Source organism: Erigeron canadensis, chromosome 2 (assembly GCF_010389155.1).
Source record: "Erigeron canadensis isolate Cc75 chromosome 2, C_canadensis_v1, whole genome shotgun sequence".
In the NCBI taxonomy this organism is placed as follows: Eukaryota; Viridiplantae; Streptophyta; class Magnoliopsida; order Asterales; family Asteraceae; genus Erigeron; species Erigeron canadensis.
The window spans coordinates 23,869,690-23,888,228 of NC_057762.1; the positions used below are offsets into that span (position 1 = coordinate 23,869,690).

The following is an 18,539-nucleotide window of genomic DNA, read 5'->3' on the forward strand; positions in this document are numbered from 1 at the left end:
AATTATCAAGGTTAAAAAAGGCGCAAATGAAATTAACATATTTTGGACACAAAATTAATTTTTCCAACTTATTATACCTAAAATGAGCACATTTTTCTAACTTATTTTTCCAACATTCTTTTCTAACAATAATATTAACCTAATAACAACTATATTAACAATTATAATCATACTAACAAGTGTTTTCTAACATAATACTAACAATTATATTAACAATAACCATAAAATTTCTAACAATCATATAATTTCTAACTATGATAATATAACATTTTAAACACTAATTACAATCATAATAACTTTTCATATTATCAATAATCATAAGCTACCAATAATTCCTAAAAATCATTTAATTTGTAACAATCATATCATTTCTAACTATAATAATATAACATTTCTAACAATAATTTCTAACAATCATATTAACAAAATGGTTTTTCTAACATAATACTAACAATCATATTTACAATAATCATAAACTATCAATAATTTATAACAATCATATCCTATGAATATTTTACAATCAAACTAACAAACGTGTAATTTCTAACTATAATACTATAACATTTCTATAACTAATAATAACATATAACATTTCTATAACAATCATATTTACAATAATCATAAACTATCAATAATTTATGAAAATTGGTTCGCCGGAATAATGGGTCGCCGGAAAACAGTCACCGCTAATACCTCATCTGAAAATTGGGCCCGGGGCGCCGGAATTTTGTCAAAAACAAATTGGAGGGTGGCTGGATTGTTGATAACAAGGGTGAGGGGATAGATGGACAGAATATGGACACAAAAAGGATGCTTCGCTTGAAAACTTGCCAGAAAATGAGTCGGGTCGCCGGAATTGCGCCAAGAAAAAGGGGGCAGCCGGATTGTTGATATAGATGGTGAGGGGATAAATAGCCGGAATATGGACACAAAAAGGTTGATGGTCGGAGGTTTTTTTTTTCTTTTAAGAGGACTGCGTTTTTTGTTTTGTATGTGGAATAAATCTCGTCTGGCTTGTGGTTGCGTTTAAACAGAAAATTGTGGCTTGAGCCTCTAACCAACTCCACTTAGGTGTTGATTGTTAACCTAAACTTTGGGTTAAAAGTGTCAAGTTAGAAAGTTTATAACCGAATAGGCGGTTATATGTGAAAAGTCGTGTCTGTACGTAAAGGGTCGTTTGTGAAGGGTCTTGACTATTAGATGTGTCTGTTGGTTGTCTATATAAGGAAACAACCACCATAATAAACAAGTGTCGATAGTTTGTATTTGTAAAACAATTATGTGTATATTATAGCAAGTTTATACATCGAAACATAGCATTGTTTATCGAAAGTACCCTGTGAAAACCAACAATTGGCATCAGAGCCAACGGTTAATCGACCCAGGGAAGGAAGAAAACAACAATTCTGTTGTTGATTTAAGAACCAAGAAGAAGAAACCGATTTCTGTCTGAATCTTTACCGAACGAAAAGCAAGAATACAGAAATTGATTTCGGGCAAGTTTTTGTTTAATCAATCAGAGGGATATTAAGGAGGAGGGAAGGATACTAAAACATACCTGTTCGTTGATTTGGAATCACGAACCAGAAAAAGGAAGAACCGTCGAGTAACCGTCATCGCCGGTGAAGAATTGAAAATCGTAACCACCGAACCACCCATTATTTTAAGCGAAAGAAGAAGAAGATCGTGTTGCTGACTATTGGGTTTTTTTGGTTTCGATAACAACCAGAGAAAGAAGCAAAAGGGGGAGTTGTTTTTTGATCCAAATTTGTGAGATCTGAAACAAAGGAGCGTCACACGTTTTGACTACAATCAGGGGACACCAAAGTTGAATAAGTTTTCTTTACTTTGATTTTTCATATTATATTGGAGTATATATAAAAGTTAAATGAAAAAGAATTCCTTAATTATAAGAAAACAATTGTCCATATCAATCGTTTTTTTCCTTTTTAAAGTAAGATTTGTGTTGGTGATTTTATACAAAAACAAAAGTTTTTCTTAAAGATTTTGACACAAATAACATAAAGACACAAGTTTTTTTATTTAAATATAGAAAGAAGATTGTAAGGACAAATTTAGATTGCTAGTTAGATAAGAAATCCCCTATTAGCAAGAAAATTCCCGATTGATTAAATTAGCAAGGAGCGAATCTTTTGAGATTCATAGTAAGATAAACGAATTTTTTGTAAAAAAAAAATTCGTTTAAGCAAGTGGCAAGTTACCCAAACCTTTGTGGTTCATAGCAAGTTAAACCGAATCCTTAGGTTCATAGCAAGTTCCAAACCTTAAGATTCAATAGCAAGTAGAACCCTTGATTCAATCTAGCAAGCAAGTAGGATCATTGTGGTTCATCAGCAAGAAAGGATCAATTATTTTGGTCATAGCAAGCAAGTTAGGCCCTAATTAGCGACTTGGCTAGGAGCATGAAGGTTGATTAGCAAGTTGGTCAACGTTCGTACTGGGTAGCAAGTAGCCCAGAAAACAAGTCCATTGGGTAGCAAGTAGCCCATATAGCAAGTTCATTGGGTAGCAAGTAGCCCAAACCGCAAGAAATTTGATCTTAGGATCAACAGCAAGAAAGAATGTCAGGAGGTGCATCAAGTAGTTCAGTACGTGAACAAGGGAATGTTCCACTTCAATGTCCTAAATTGACGGATACAAATTACACAACTTGGGCACTGATGATGGAAACGATATTAAAGGCGTATGGACTTTGGGAAGTGATTGATGCAAAGAAGACAACAAATGACAAGAACGAGGCAGATGGCAAGAAAGAAGCGGATGGAAAGAAAGAAACAGTAATAGATGAGAAGACAGAAAATACAGCGAAAGGAATGATATTCCAAATGTTACCACAAGACATGTTAATGCAAGTTGCACAATACCCTACTGCAAAGGAAGTATGGAACTCAATCAAAGTTAGATATCTTGGAGCTGATTTGGTTCAGAAAGTACGTTTGCAAACTTTAAGGACTAAGTTGGAAATGCTAAAGATGAAACCGGATGAAAGTGCAAGCAAATTTGCGGGAAAGTTAAGTAGCATACAAGCAAAGTTTAAAAGCCTTGGAGGTACTCTGAAGGATAAAGTACTCGTGAGAAAACTACTTAACTCGGTACCAAAGAAGTTTCTACCCATCGTGGCGTCTATCGAACAATATCAAGAGATTGATACAATGCAATTTGAAGAAGCCGTAGGAAGAATAACAGCTTTTGAAGAACGACTCAAGAGTCAAGACGAACAAGAAGATAATTATCAAAACAAACTTCTATTGGCTAATTCGAATAATCGAAGCTATGGTATAGGACGTGGAAGAAACTTCAACCAAAACAAAAGTAGCTATGGAAGAGGTACTAGTCATGGAAGCATTGACAAAAGCAAGCTAAGGTGTTATGAATATGGTGATCATGGACATTTCGCGAAAGAATGCACGAAGTGGAAAGACAATGAGCAAGAAGCACTTATTATCTCAGAATACGAAGAACCATCATTACTGTAAAGCAAGACAAAGCAAGTTGAAGACCCACTTTAAACCAAAAGTTTAGTTTAAGGGGGAGTGTTGATTGTAAACCTAAACTTTGGGTTAAAAGTGTCAAGTTAGAAAGCTTATAACCGAATAGGTGGTTATATGTGAAAAGTTGTGTCTGTACGTAAAGGGTCGTTTATGAAGGGTCGTGACTATCAGATGTGTCTGTTGGCTGTCTATATAAGGAAACAACCACCACAATAAACAAGTGTCAATAGTTTGTATTTATAAAACAATTATGTGTATATTATAGCAAGTTTATATATCGAAACATAGCATTGTGTATCGAAAGTACCCTGTGAAAACCAACATTAGGTGGGTTGGCCAAGGGTATCTTCCAAATCCACTATGTGGGCCCCGGATGTGAGTTTTCCCCAAGGTCTCGGGTTCGAGTCTTGGGTTTCTCATCTAAAGATATTTTCCAAGATGAGAGGTTGGAGGTCCACCGATTTGTTGGTTAAAATTGCCTCCAGCACGTCTGAATCGAAACTAACTTACAAAAAAAAATCTTAGGGAGCCTCTTGCAAAATAAATATTGAACTTAAATCTTATCATCTAAAGGTCTGGAGTAGAATCTCACCCATTTGAACTAGCCAGCTGTAGAGGCACTTCTGGTTTTATCCAAGATCTTGATTTTATTCCTCATAGATGGAAAGTCTTGAGGTTTTTCCCTTCAAATACTTGTGGCCTATGGTCAACATCTCGTTGTCTAGTATACGTGTAACGCTTCACCATTATACAGTGAGATTTTCCAAATGTCGTGTTTCGATTGAATGTTTGGAAAAAAAATACTTGTGACCACTCAAAAATAAAAAATAAATATCGTAAACAGATTAAACCAATTTGCATGAAACCATCCGTAGGTGGAAGCTAAAACCCAAACTTCATTAATATCACCAATTTGCTTGTAGCATGTTAAACCCCGTAACCTATATCATCTCAATTAAGTGAATAACAATACGCCATGTATAGATAACCGTAAACACATAAATTTAAGTCTAGATAAAATCTTAAATTACAAAAGAACAAAAATTAATTAATAGTAATACCTTGACGATCTTATGGATTGGATATCACGATATCACCTAATGTAAGTTTTATAAAATAAGACAAACGATAATAAGGTTACCATGTCTTGTTTTTATAGGCAGGCCTTAGAGGTAAAGATCGATTAAAAATCTATTAAGTAAATAAATAATAATAATAAAATAATTTATTTTGATTAAAAAATAAAAAGACATGTATCGGTTAAGGAATACGCCACTTGTTGAATTAAAAAGTATTCAATCTTGTTTTAGTATATTGGTAGATGGCATAATTACGCTTTTAATTTTTGAATAATATGAAATAAAAACCCTATGCCATGACGCATGGCCACATGAGTCGTGTTGTCCCTTTAATTTACACGAACTAGCTACCACGTTTGATGGAGGTCCTACAGTCGAAAATTGACATGATCAATGTCGAAGTTGGTAAATAGGGTTCGGGAATGAAAGGATAAACATTCGAATCGTGTAAAGTATAATGTCCCGATTAATTATTTTGACTTCATGTATTGTCTTGGGGTTTTACGAAGTCTTTATATTGTTATATAAAAGTTAGAAAGAAAACAACTCAAAGACAAGAATTATGTATATATAATGCATAAAATGTTATAAAATTTTGAATTCGAAAGATAATCTTTATCTTTATCTTTACTCTCCTTATAAAAAACATAGCCAATGTTTTTAAACTGGTCGGTCGAACCGATCAGACCGCGGTTTGACCGGATTTTTGAAGTCTTCCGGTCGGATTGACCCCGGCCCAATGGTGGAAATTGAACCAGACTGAACCGTTGTGATCCCGGTTTAGTGTCCGGTCCGGTTTTCAAAACATTGGAAATAACCTTTTTTTATTTTAGGTAATTTTACTTTTTAATTACCAGAATTACCCTTGGTTTTTTATGTTTTGCCCTTAATAAATTATAATTTACATTCTAAACTTTTATTTCAATAATTAACACTTTAAGCCCTTATCTTCTAAAAATTTTTACTATCACAATTACATCAACCTACACCACTTGACACCGCCACTACCACCAATAATACTATCACCGATACCATTAGACCGTTTTCCCACCACCGCCGCCACTTTACACGGGTACCATGCTCGTATCTTTTGATCTTAAACGTTGTATCTTTAATTTGATGAAAGGTGTGTGTGAATAATTGGACTATATCACATAAGTTAAATATTTTGATGATAAAACAAGATATAACATTTCAATTTGGTGATTCTTATTCGATTAAATAGCTTGTAACAAATTCCTGTTCTAATAAGTACATAAAATGATCAGATGATATTGAAATCACAAACAAGGAATCACTTTCACATTAGACATAGCACAGGATTGACGCTAAACAGTTTTAAAGTGTTAATCACGCAAGCACGTGGCACAGTCTAGGATGAAATGCACACAATAACCACATGTACATGTCGATGCCATTTTGGAAAAAGCGAATGGCATTTCTGAGAATATCTGGAAAGTCAATCCTCTTATGTAACAAAAATAACCAACCTATTTAAACCCCATACATTGAAAGAAAATATCTCTCCCATCTCACTACTATAGATTTTTTCTACTTCTCACACACACACATACAAACATGAACTGTCTTCAAAACCTTCCAAGGTTTGTTTCACATTTTACTAAATTTTCTGTCAGTTATTTAAATTACTTACATTGTCATTGTCATTTGTTTGTTATTTAATTAATTAATATGTTTGTAACAGGCCATTTTCAGTTTTGTCTTCTGGGAGTTTCAGAATTCAGTCTGTAATTAAACCATGTTTTGTTAACTTAATGGTAATATTTTTTTTTCTTAAGTTATGATTGCGAGTTGTGTATCTGATATGTGTAAATGTATATTTGATTGTTGATCCATATGGATTTTGTTTTTGATTCTGATTTTAGTATTTTTTTTTTTAGACTAATCATAATGAAAAGAGGGTTATGAATGATACTGCTACTACTGCTGGTTTTCGTCGATGTAGTATGGTTAAGGTAAGGTTATCTTGTTAATAAATTGAGTTTTAACTTGCTCATTTGGTTTTTTGGATGTTATGTGAAATTAGAAATGTTAGAGAAAAGATTGCTTAGGATATATAATAAGTTAATTGAAATTCACCAAGAATAAAAAATACCCCATTCATACGGATTTGCCTCAATGTGGTGTACTGATCATTGTTATTATTATTTTCCTTTCGATTTCGAAGTATATTTGATATGTGTTTGACTAGTCATAACTTCCTTTTGATTACTATTATAAGCATAACCATTTTAACATTATATTGTAACTGCCTTATAGTTTGGAAAAGTTGTACATATATTGAGTGGTCTTTCTGCACCTAATATGCAAAACTTAGAAGTTAGAACTGTTCGTTATATAGCGAGCAATGATATAAGTTGGTTAATATTTTAAATGATAAAAGATCAGCCACATTAAAACAAAGGCTACATTGGGAATTAAACGAAACAGACTAATTTTTAACATCAACCAACTGGGTTGGATCAGTGGTTGGAGCTCATGTCTCTGGAAACAGAGGTCATGGGTTCGATCCTCATGCCCAGCAAGGCTGGAGGTCCTTTTCTACCTATGGTAGAACCTGGAAGCAGCCTCTCTAGTCTCTACCTTTGGTAGGAGTAAGGCTGTCTACATATCAACCTCCCCCATACACCGTCGAAGACGGTATTGGGACCCAAAACCCGTGGAAGACGGCATTGGGAGTTACTTCTAGACTAATTTTTAACATCAAACATAGAAGTGATTGTTTAAAGATAGAAACTAGAAAACATCTTTGTTATAACCTGAATACCTAATTCCATAGGCAACACCTGGTTCGGCATCCAGTATTAACACCGAAGATGCTAAAGAGAGTGAGGAGGAGAAATCTGAAGTTTATAGTAGTAACATGACTGAAGCAATGGGTGCTGGTTAGTCTCTTCATATAATTCTAATATTGTACATTAAGTGGGAAAATGAATCTTCGGAAAATAATTTGTTGCTAATAAGTTGATTTTCAGTCTTGACTTATAGGCACGAACTCGGAATGAACTATGACTTCATTTCTCCAGATTTAATTGTTGGATCATGTCTGCAGGTGATCTTTTATCTTGTCAACATTGGATGTATACTTTGTTTGTTGACTACTTTATGATGTTTGACTTAATTTATTAATGACAGACTCCTGCAGACATAGACAAGCTTCGGAGCATTGGAGTGAAAACCGTTTATTGTTTGCAACAAAATTCAGATCTTGAGTATCCAAAAGAAATTATATAATAAAAGCCTCTGTATATGAAGCTATGATTTTGTTACGTCAATTTGTAATGCTTGCAAGTCAAATACAAATAATGCTATACTACACGATAATTTCTTGGCCAACATAATCCTTTCTCTGGAGTTGGACATTTTTTTCCCTTCACATGTTTTCAGATATTTTAGCGTGGACATTAGTGCTATTCGTGAATATGCCAGCACATTTGACGACATTGAACACTTGCGTGCAGAAATAAGGTTATGATCTGTTTTCTGTTTGGCTTCATTTTTCTAATCTTCTATATATACTTGTGTTACTTATCATTTAAAGTTGCTGTTTGATCAATAGTTGACCCTCTTCATTCATTCTGATTAAATTTGAGTCAAATTGGTGTATGGATCAGGGACTTTGATGCATTTGACTTGAGGTTACGGCTTCCATATGTGATCAGCAAGCTGCACAAAGCTGTTAAGCGAAATGGGGGAATAACTTATATACATTGCACAGCTGGACTTGGAAGAGCTCCTGCAACTGCGGTATGCCACATTTTTTTAGAGAATATGCAAAGACACAAATTCTTTTGATATAAATTTTATGGACTACTAATGTGATTTCTAAGAATTACAGTTGGCATACATGTTTTGGGTTCAAGGTTACAAGCTAAAGGATGCAGTCACTTTGCTCCTGGTAATTAACTTATCTAATAATAAGGTCATCGGATAAAGTTCCGCATTATAAATTTAGTTTGAATATTTCATAGTTCTTATGTAGATATAGGACTGGATGTGAATTGTAATACGGAAAAGCAAGCATTTAATTCTGTAAAGATAATATGTATCTGGCATGAATAACATGTGAAAACAGGCAATGTCATTCAATGCTGTTTATCTAACTTCCTCTTCCTTTGTCTGCAGAGTAAGCGTCCATGTTTCCCGAAAGTGGATGCTATAAAAAGTGCCACTGCCGACATTGTGAGTCATTCTTGCTTATATTTTATAATCCACCAATTATATCTATGGATCAATATGCATTATCAACACTGAAGCTTTTTTGGTTAATGCTAAAAATGTGGTTTCTTTATGTTATATTCATAAAGGGTTGTTAGAAGCTGTATTCAGCTTTTAGTGAAAACTTTTATGTAAAAGATCAGCTCTTTAGTTAAAACTAGTAACCGAGAGGCTCCATATTCTTGTGAACTGGATCATCGTATAAAGGAAAGATTACTATTTAACTTTCCAACATTCACATGGGTCTGTTCGATATGGATATATAAGTTCACATTGAGATTTGAAACTTCAGAAACTGGTCATTCTCCATACAATTACCATCCTACTTTAACCTGTGAGTATGTAACATACCTCATTAAGAATATCTCTCATATGTGTCTTGCTTGTATGCTGAAGGGAAAGGCCCAACTTTCTTTCTGAAGAGCTATATATTCCAGTACTTTTAAAATGTCTTTTATGAGGTTGAGTCTGACAAGAATGAAGAAGTATGAAAACATGAGATGCTATTCATATAACATACTTAACATATTCTCATAGTGTAAACATGTAAATCACGCTTTATGTATCCTTTTTCATTTGTTTGGTTTGATCTGTCTTCCTGCGTGTAACCATGTTACCAACATTGATTTTGCTTTTTGACACTTATGTAGTTGGAAAAAATAGCACATGAGTTAATGTTTAGTAATTTCTCTTGAATCAAAAATTGTCTACAGCTTACAGGCCTAAAAAGGAAAGCTGTCACGTTGACATGGAAGGGTGACGAGTCTTCTACAGTTGAAATATCTGGACTTGATATCGGATGGGGTCAGGTAACTATGAGATCTCAGTTTCAACCTCAAAGTGGCTTCATTTCATTATGGTCCATCTATGTCATTTAGTTTTTGGATTTGGAATGGACAGTGAAATCCAGAACTTCCTATTATTCGATAAAACCCAAAAATACCCCTCTCTCTATTGCTGAACGATGCGTTAGATAAACCAAAATTACTTCTGTAAATAAACATCATGTCTTTGGTGTCAGTAATGTATGCATTGGTAACTGCTAACGATTTTGATTCATTGCAGAAAGTTTCACTGAAATATGACAAGAATCAAGGCTTGTGGATTCTTCATAGAAATCTGCCGGTAATCATCTCTCTGATATTTTAACGTCTATGTATGTAATGTTTGAGTTATAAAAGGCATGTTGTGCTGCTGCTAAATCTATCAATGCTAATGCTAATATTCACTGTATGCTTGAAGAAAAGAGAATGTTTACATTAATGACATATTCATAAAGATAATTGGATTAATCAATACCATTTTTACAACAAACAGAAAAGTTACATCAGGCAATATTGAACTCAATGAAATATCATCTTGAGTGACATCCAGAAGTTCATGTACCATTGTTGTTTTTGCATATATGACAGGAAGGGCGTTATGAGTACAAGTACATTGTAAATGGCGAATGGCTGACAAATAAAGATGAACTTCTAACTCAGATCGACAAAGATTATAACGTCAACAACTACATTGAGGTATGATTCATTTCAATAACGATTACAAGGTTCAGGTTTAGTTTATTAAACCACAGCTTGTGTTGACCCACAATCACTATTTGTCTTCACCACAGAAAGAATATTATTACAATTTTGTAATAGTCTCTTTGTTATAATGATTAAGGAGGTTGTGTACATTAGAATACAATTTGGCCAACTTCCAACCTGTTCTACCCAGATGACCCATTTTCTTTTTAGACCAAATCTCTCTTTATTTTACCCACTTGACCTATTAAAGATAACAAATAACCCAAGTCAACTCATTCATAAAGTAAATGAGTTGAAACTGCCACCTGTATGCTTTACATTAAAAGACGGAACCTATAACCTTCTAATTGCAAAGGCAGTAACTTTTTAGTTTTTTCGGGCTATATTGGGTCCCAGCTGTATTTGATGTTGGTTTGTATACAAAATAGTAGTCAAAGTCAACTCTTTAAACGCTGCAGGTAATTGATAATGACCCAGAGAGCGTAAGCACTGCATTACGGGAGAGATTGGGTAGTGATGATTTTGATCTAACATCCAATGAGCGAGAGATCATAATGAAGTTTCTTGATGAGTGCCCAGATGAAGAGTAAACCTGAACACAAACACAGTACACCACTTGTATATGCATGTACAACTGTTTACCTGTTTACAGATGCCACAAATACGCTCGACTAGAACGTGTGCATCAGTTTTACGGGCTTCTTTGCAAAATCCGACTTTCAGTGCATGATGCAAGAGTTATAGTAGCACGCGGTTACAGATGATGTTGGTCGTCTAGAAATATACGTAACCATAGTGAACATTTGCACTAACAATGTAGAATTCTTAATGAAATAGAACTATATCCGGTTATTATGTATACTACCTTACTAGAAGTTTAATATAAGTAGGAATATGTTCTACAATTTAGTGAGTTTAATAGTGATGTAATGGTTTAAACCTTTGGATTTTGCTAACTTCTATTGGCTCATTGGATCCATGGTATGAAACTTGTGCTTACTGTGCAATGTTTGCACCTGTTTCCTTCCTGTCACAATCTTAATATACCTATTCCATGATCCATTTCATCGAAATGTATAATAAAAAGAATATAAGTAAAAGTCCAACACATAAAAGCAATGAATTGAAGAAACGTTTAAATGAGTTAAAACTTCATCTGTTTTAACTGTCAGCTCAATGTGTGATATAAGAGTTAAGGACTGATAAATGGTCATGATAACTGATAAAGTGATAACTGATGAATTTCTTAGAGTGGCAATACTGTTTTATTTATACACTAATTGTGGGTCAAAGTTCACATTTTTTGAGATTTGGGGGTATTTGGCTTAACATTATTTGAAATCACAGCAGGTTACTGCGAATAGCGCCGGCAGCGACAATAGTTGCTATCGCTTCCGAGCCTTTGCGTAAGTGTGTATTTGTGTGGATGTTGTTTCTTGGAAGATGGGGGCAGAGAGATGGAAGAGGAATGTAACGATTAAAAAGAAATAAGTGAAAGTGATAGATAGATTGAAAGTTGTCGGATTCAGATAAAATGGATGGATGATATTTATTTTTGACTTGAATTTAAGAGATTTAAGTGGTATATATGCTTTATCTATATTATAAAATTATATAAAGTATATTGCCATATTCAATTTACCTCAACATTACAGGTCAAAAAACACACATTCCTTTTGCTTGTGGGAAAAAGAGAGAAATATCGACAGAAATCAACAAAATCAATATACAGATATTTTGTTACGAACTGTAAACCTTTTTCCAAAATAACTTTACAAATTACAAACAATAGACAGAATATTAACATCAACAAGGTTGAAGTTTCAACTTTCAAGCTTAACGAAGCACAAACCATTGTTCTAGTTGAAACCATATTATAAGCATGCCAGTATAACCACATTTCGATTTCATTATCAAAAACAAATTTCGGTATTGTCTACGTCAATCTAAATAGAAATAGTTTATCTTACGGGTTTAAGTATTCCCGGAAAGTTAACCACACAAATGAAGGAATCATGGTCATTAAAACTATAACTGTATGTTACTGCTTTTGTCAAATCCTACACATTTGCAGCAGTTGATTAAAACTCCTTTGTCCTGCAAAAGCAATTTGGAAAAGAAGCAAAGTATCATTATATGTTGTACTAATTAATAATTAAATAGTTTTAAAGCAAAAGGAGAAAAGAAACATTAACATAAACACACATTCTTAAATCTTAACTATTTGATTACCTTTACTTCAGTATCATGCTATCAGATGATGCAGCTTTGTTGTGGTCCATTACCAACCCTGTTGATTAATTTAAAATTTAGAATTAGTATTTTTTGTTTTTGATTTTATGTAAGAAAATCGGTCTGCTGCAAATCTGCAATCAACCAATTCTTAACTATATAACGTTCGTTAACTGTATTATTCAAACTCATGAATCTTGTTGCTTCGCCAATGCTGGTCTCCCCACATGAAAAAAGGTAAAAGTAGATTAATATTGAGGTTATTAACTGAAGCAAGGAAGTTGATTCAGTAAATTGGACTACCACTTTATTCCATTGTAAATGCATATAAAAACCTGACCAGGTTACTCATCAGAAAGAACATAACCGAACAAATTATACCTTAAATCCATTATCTTCCTTTCCGATATCAAAAATGGATCCTGCATTATCAAACTTTTTGAAGGGCATACCAGCACTTACTAGTGAAAAGAAGACGTTACCAGAGACCAGTTCTGAAACGAACCAAATGCACCAGCAAGAACGCCCTCAGTACCAACAGCAATTTACCGTCCCTGTGGGTAATAACCAAGTGGCTCAACAGCTAATGGGTCTTGCAAGTAACCCGTTTCAGCAGAGACTGTATGGTTCAAACCACAACCCGACCCATAACTTAATGACTCATCAAATGACCAACCCATCAGTGCACCAGACGGTGGGTCCTGTGCATAACCCAATGCAGCAGAAGCTGAGCAGAAGCCACGGAAATTCCATCTTCAGTGCATCAGATGATAATGTGATCATGAAGCAAGTTATCGACACCCATCTCCCTGATGGCTCTGATGTAGATGTTAAACCTCTTCTTAACATTGTAGAAGACATTCTCAAACATTCTACGATCAATGCTGATCCCATTTCATCGGTATTAGTACTATTTTAAATGCAACTCCGTTTTTTCGTTTTTTTATCTATACATCTTATATTGAACATGCTTCTGATATCTGGTGTAGGGTGCACATACAAATGGAGATAAACTTGATCATAAATACCATCAGTCTAATGTCGTTGTCATGCTCAATTCACTGTCTCATATCATTGACAAACTCGCAAGCGAGGTACTATCTAAAAAACACGTTATTATAATAACATTTTTATTTTCTGTGAGATCAAGAATGTAGTTAACTATAAACATCTGGCTACGTAAAAACTTGTGTTCGTATATGCAGATGGCATTAAAATGCTTAACGGGTGGTGATGGGCATACGACAGCCCTTGCACTTTTCCACACCGTTGGAAACTTTCACTGGGACGCAAAGTTGGTTCTAGCCCTCGCAGCTTTTGCTCTCAATTACGGGGAATTCTGGTTGCTGGTTCAGATTTACTCATCAAACCAACTTGCTAAATCCATGGCAATCCTTAGACAAGTTCCAACAATCATGGAGCATACAACTCCATTGAAACCTCGGTTTGATGCCCTTAACAAACTTATTCACTCTATTTTGGAACTAACACAGTGCATTGTTCAATTTAAAGATCTTCCACCAATGTACATAACCCCTGATATGCCAGCCATGGCCTCGGCTATAAATACCATTCCTACTGCTGTTTACTGGAACATCAGAGGTATCATTGCTTGTGCCTCGCAAGTTGCCAGCTTGACCAGCGTGGGCCATGAGTAAAGAAACTTCTTCCCTTTTTCTGAAATTCTATTTTTAATGTACATATCGTTGTGAAGATAGTAACTTGAAAAAATTCCAGGTATGGGATTTCATCAACAGAATTGCAATCTTGGGAACTATCCACCTTAAGTCTAAAGATCAATCACATACATGAGTTTCTCAGGCAGCAACTGGAAAGATGCCGTATTGTTGTTGGTACGTTTTAGGATCTTTAGCATAAAAATGAAAAAACGTGAATTGAATACTTGTATATAACTAGTGCTAAGTATTTTCTTGTTTGACTAATACAGGAGACAAGAAAGAAATTGAATTCAGGAACTCTTTCAATCATCTGTTTGAAACAGTTCATATTGATAATATGAAAATCCTGAAAATCTTGATTAGTCCAAGAGATGATATACCACCACTCTATGATGGTTCTACTAAGAAGAGGGTATAATTAATTTTGAATCCAATTATCCGAATTTATACATATATTTTAATTAATACCTTGTTAATACATGAACATGCAGGTCAGACTGGAAGTTCTGCGGAAGAGGAATGTATTGTTGTTGATATCGGGGCTAGAAATGCACGGAGATGAGCTTTCAATTCTTGAGGAAATTTATAACGACTCCCGTATTCAGGGAACAAGAATGGATGGTCCATATGAGGTTGTGTGGATACCCATAGTTGACCCGTCTGTACAGTACACCGATGAAATGAACGCAAAATTTGAGGAGACAAGAAACAAAATGCCATGGTACTCCGTGTACCACCCCTCCATCATTGACAAGGTTGTTGTCAAGTCCATTGGAGATAGATGGCATTTTAGGAACAAAGCAATTTTAGTAGTACTAGACCAACAGGGAAGGGAGTTGAGCCCGAATGCTATCCACATGATGTGGATTTGGGGGACCAATGCCTTTCCTTTCACCAGTAACAAAGAGGAACTATTGTGGCGGGATGAAACTTGGAGGCTCGAGTTGCTAGTCAGTAGCATGGACCCGACCATACTGAATTGGGTGAGTTCTTCCAATGATCCTTTTTTCTGCTAATCATTATATATAGGCATAATATTCAATGCCAATGAAAAGAATGTTCTGTTCCTAAAAAAGTGTTTTATATGATAAATTGGTATCACAATACATTTTTCAGATAAGAGATGACAAATACATATTCCTGTATGGAGGAGATGACATTGAGTGGATACGCAAATTCACAACCACAGCACGGGCTATGGCAACTGCTGCACGCATTCCATTAGAGATGGTATATGTTGGGAAAAGCAAGAAAAAGGATCGTGTCAGACGGGCTATTGCAACCATCACTGTCGAGAAGCTTAGCTACTGCTGGCAAGAAAGTACACTAATGTGGTTCTTTTGGACACGGTTGGAGAGCATGTTATACTCCAAGATTCAACTACAAAAGGCCGATGATCAAGACCCCTTGATGCAACAGATCAAGAAACTGCTAAGCTACGACAAGGATGGGTCGTGGGCTTTGTTCTGCAGAGGTTCAAATATCTTGACCAATGGGCATGGAACCACCATGGTGCAAACACCGGCTGACTTTGACTTGTGGAAGGGAGATATTCCGTCAAAAGGCTTTGACTTGTCATTTACCGAGTACCACAACAAGCTTCATGTCGCAGCAAACAATTGCTGCCGCTTTGAGTTTCCAATTGCTGCAGGTAGAATCCCTGAAGGTATGCGGTGCCCAGAGTGTCATCGCCTCATGGAGAAATACATTGCCTTCCTTTGTTGCCATGATCATGGAGGCCTTCTTGATACCTATTAAGCACTACTGACTATCTGCATATCTTTCATGCACTCTTTTTACAATAAAGTTTTCATATTACTTGAATAAACGAGTGTTGTTTGTTGTTTCGTTATTTTTTAACTAATGTTAATGAGAGCTTTATATCATTTGGTCAGAGTTTTTATAGCTTTTTAAGTTGTCTATGTTCTATGCTTTAGCAAAAATCTTCAGAGAAAGGGATAAGAGTATCTATACTAAGTTACTAACAGAGTAACAGAAATTCTGCCTAAATGTCAAGTGATAGTATCCGAATCCGGAAATAAACAAACAGATATCACACATAAAACACTACTAACAACAAAATATTCAACAAAATACAAAATTTGAATCTCAGTTTCTGCCACATTATACATTCTAGACTTCTGATAACATCTCATACAATAAGCTCACATAAACATCATTAATTACAATGATCAGGGAAAAAGAATAAGTAATCATATATGGCATGATCAAATACATTAACTAGCATAAGTCCAACCCCAATTCTCAGCGTAGTCCCATTTCAACTGAATCGCCTTGACGCTATGACCAGAGTATTTGTCTAACAGCATATGAAACTCCATCCACACTCTATCCCAAAAGCAGTCATCTTGAGTTTGATCATCGGTTTCTGAAACTATATTAAAGGCATCAAACAGAGCGTTTTCTTCTTCTCGTGTCCAAGCGTAGTCTTTGATCCGAACAGGTGTACGTCGTGGTGCAAACCACCTAAATTTACCACCCATCCGCGGGTTAATTAACTCTTCTTTTGTGCTGGATTTTACATCTTCTATAATCTTTTTCTTCATCTGAGTCATCAATAAACTCTCTTCCAAGATTTCCTCTCTAAATTCAGCCTGGTCAACAACATCGTTGACTATCTTCGGCTTCTTTACTTTATTCTCAATTATCTCCACTGCATCCCTCTTGCCTTTATTCATGGTTTTAGCTTGTTGGTCAACCACAACATCAACAGCAGAATCAACTTTTGAGGCGCAAGTATCGACGGTGGTTTTGCCCATTCGATCGGCCGGAGGAAAGATTATTTTCGATGATTTGAAATCGAATTTAGGGTTTTAGTGTGTTAATTTTACGAACGGTAGGGTTTTAGCGAAACTAATCGAATATACGAAGTAATTGTTAATCTTACATATATACACACATAGACACGGGAGTTCTAGTTCATGAGAAATTTCGTAAATAATACGCGTAAAATACGAGTGATATATTTTACTCAAAAGTTACCATATTTATTTACTCAAAAGTTACCATATTTATTTACTCAAAAGTTACCATATTTATACGCGTATATTTTCAATCTTTATATTGTATGAAAGTTTACGTTAAGATAACAACTAATGGGTTGAGACACTAGTTAGTTTCTTAAAATAAACTAATACTGTATGTATTTATGATTAAAATGGTAAGAATTAGTTAATTAAATGTATTTTCATTAATTATTAATTACGTTTATCGATATTTTAAGAAAATGCAGTTTATTAAACACCCACCATTAGTTAACAATTTCCCTAAATATAGTTAATTACACGTATAACTTCTGCCCGTTTTGTTTTCTAAGCGTTTTACAAGTATGAATGAATATCCTTTTGCAAGTACTAGTACTGATTTATAATTGAGAGTCAGAATCAAATTATGTGAAAACATGACAATTTTTGTATCTTTAAATAAATACTAAAATACATTAACCCAACTTAATTACTTTTCAACCAAAAACTCCCTTGGTTTCCATAAGACTAATTGAATTAATTGAATTTTCATCTAAGACAATTGGATCGGAAACGTTTGATTCACAAAATGTTTTTGCAAGAATTGAAATCTGTTAAAGGAATTGGAATCTAAAGGAATTGAAATTTGAAAGTTTTAAAATCTGTCATGTGTTTGGTTGACAAAATTCAATGGAATTCAGTGAAAAGAATCTGAATTTAATTTATAAAAATGACAAGAATACCTTTTATTAATAATAAAACAGATATGAATATTAATAATTATTAAATATAAACAATAATAATAAATTTAAATGTTAATAATATAAGTAATATTGTTATTATATTGTATTAATTATATTATTCCCTCTGTCCCACTAGAATGTCCAGTTTTGAATTTTCAAAGTTTTTTGTGCAACTTTGACCTTAAATATATATGTTTGTGTTATATGATACTTGATAAAAGTTATATGAATTGTCTAAGTTTTAAATGTTTTTCTATTGATATAACTTTTATCGAATATTATATAACACAATTACATTTATTTATGGTTAAAGTTATAAAATGAAGACTTTAAAAATTCAAATTAGAACACATATAATAGGACGGAGGCAGTATTATTATTTATTATTTTTATATAATATTATTATAAATATATAAAAAATAATAATACTATAGATATAATAAATATATTAATAATATAAATAATATAATAATATTATTTTACTTATATTATTAATATTTATTTTTATATAATATTATTATACTTTTTTATATAATTTTATT

At 34.0% G+C, this 18,539-nt stretch overlaps 3 protein-coding genes across 3 annotated transcripts; all 3 read left to right on the forward strand.

Moving 5' to 3' along the window:
- Positions 1-2,582: 2,582 nt before the first annotated feature.
- On the forward strand, positions 2,583-3,497 carry LOC122587918. The gene has a single exon (XM_043760071.1). The coding sequence runs from the start codon at positions 2,583-2,585 to the stop codon at positions 3,495-3,497; it is 915 nt and encodes a 304-aa protein (XP_043616006.1).
- A 2,633-nt stretch (positions 3,498-6,130) lies between these two features.
- LOC122588559 (phosphoglucan phosphatase DSP4, amyloplastic-like) lies at positions 6,131-11,376 on the forward strand. Its single transcript, XM_043760695.1, has 14 exons — positions 6,131-6,195; positions 6,297-6,369; positions 6,493-6,567; positions 7,392-7,497; positions 7,588-7,664; positions 7,748-7,824; positions 8,000-8,080; positions 8,227-8,359; positions 8,451-8,510; positions 8,738-8,794; positions 9,544-9,639; positions 9,896-9,955; positions 10,243-10,350; positions 10,818-11,376. The coding sequence occupies exons 1-14, from the start codon at positions 6,170-6,172 to the stop codon at positions 10,947-10,949; spliced, it is 1,161 nt and encodes a 386-aa protein (XP_043616630.1). The 5' UTR covers positions 6,131-6,169; the 3' UTR covers positions 10,950-11,376.
- A 1,630-nt stretch (positions 11,377-13,006) lies between these two features.
- On the forward strand, positions 13,007-16,033 carry LOC122586309 (protein SIEVE ELEMENT OCCLUSION B-like). Its single transcript, XM_043758311.1, has 7 exons — positions 13,007-13,492; positions 13,581-13,685; positions 13,797-14,245; positions 14,329-14,444; positions 14,540-14,682; positions 14,762-15,253; positions 15,387-16,033. The coding sequence occupies exons 1-7, from the start codon at positions 13,007-13,009 to the stop codon at positions 16,026-16,028; spliced, it is 2,433 nt and encodes an 810-aa protein (XP_043614246.1). The 3' UTR covers positions 16,029-16,033.
- Positions 16,034-18,539: the final 2,506 nt, after the last annotated feature.

Bases quoted from the DNA above. Each gene is read 5' to 3' on its own strand.
- LOC122587918 (XM_043760071.1), top strand. From the start codon at position 2,583: ATGTCAGGAGGTGCATCAAGTAGTTCAGTACGTGAACAAGGGAATGTT.
- LOC122588559 (XM_043760695.1), top strand. From the start codon at position 6,170: ATGAACTGTCTTCAAAACCTTCCAAG. The intron at 7,825-7,999 runs GTATCCAAAAGA...ACATGTTTTCAG, and splicing joins CAACAAAATTCAGATCTTGA to ATATTTTAGCGTGGACATTA. The intron at 8,081-8,226 runs GTTATGATCTGT...TGTATGGATCAG, and splicing joins CACTTGCGTGCAGAAATAAG to GGACTTTGATGCATTTGACT.
- LOC122586309 (XM_043758311.1), top strand. From the start codon at position 13,007: ATGGATCCTGCATTATCAAACTTTTTGAAGGGCATACCAGCACTTACT. The intron at 14,683-14,761 runs GTATAATTAATT...ATGAACATGCAG, and splicing joins ATGGTTCTACTAAGAAGAGG to GTCAGACTGGAAGTTCTGCG. The intron at 15,254-15,386 runs GTGAGTTCTTCC...TACATTTTTCAG, and splicing joins ACCCGACCATACTGAATTGG to ATAAGAGATGACAAATACAT.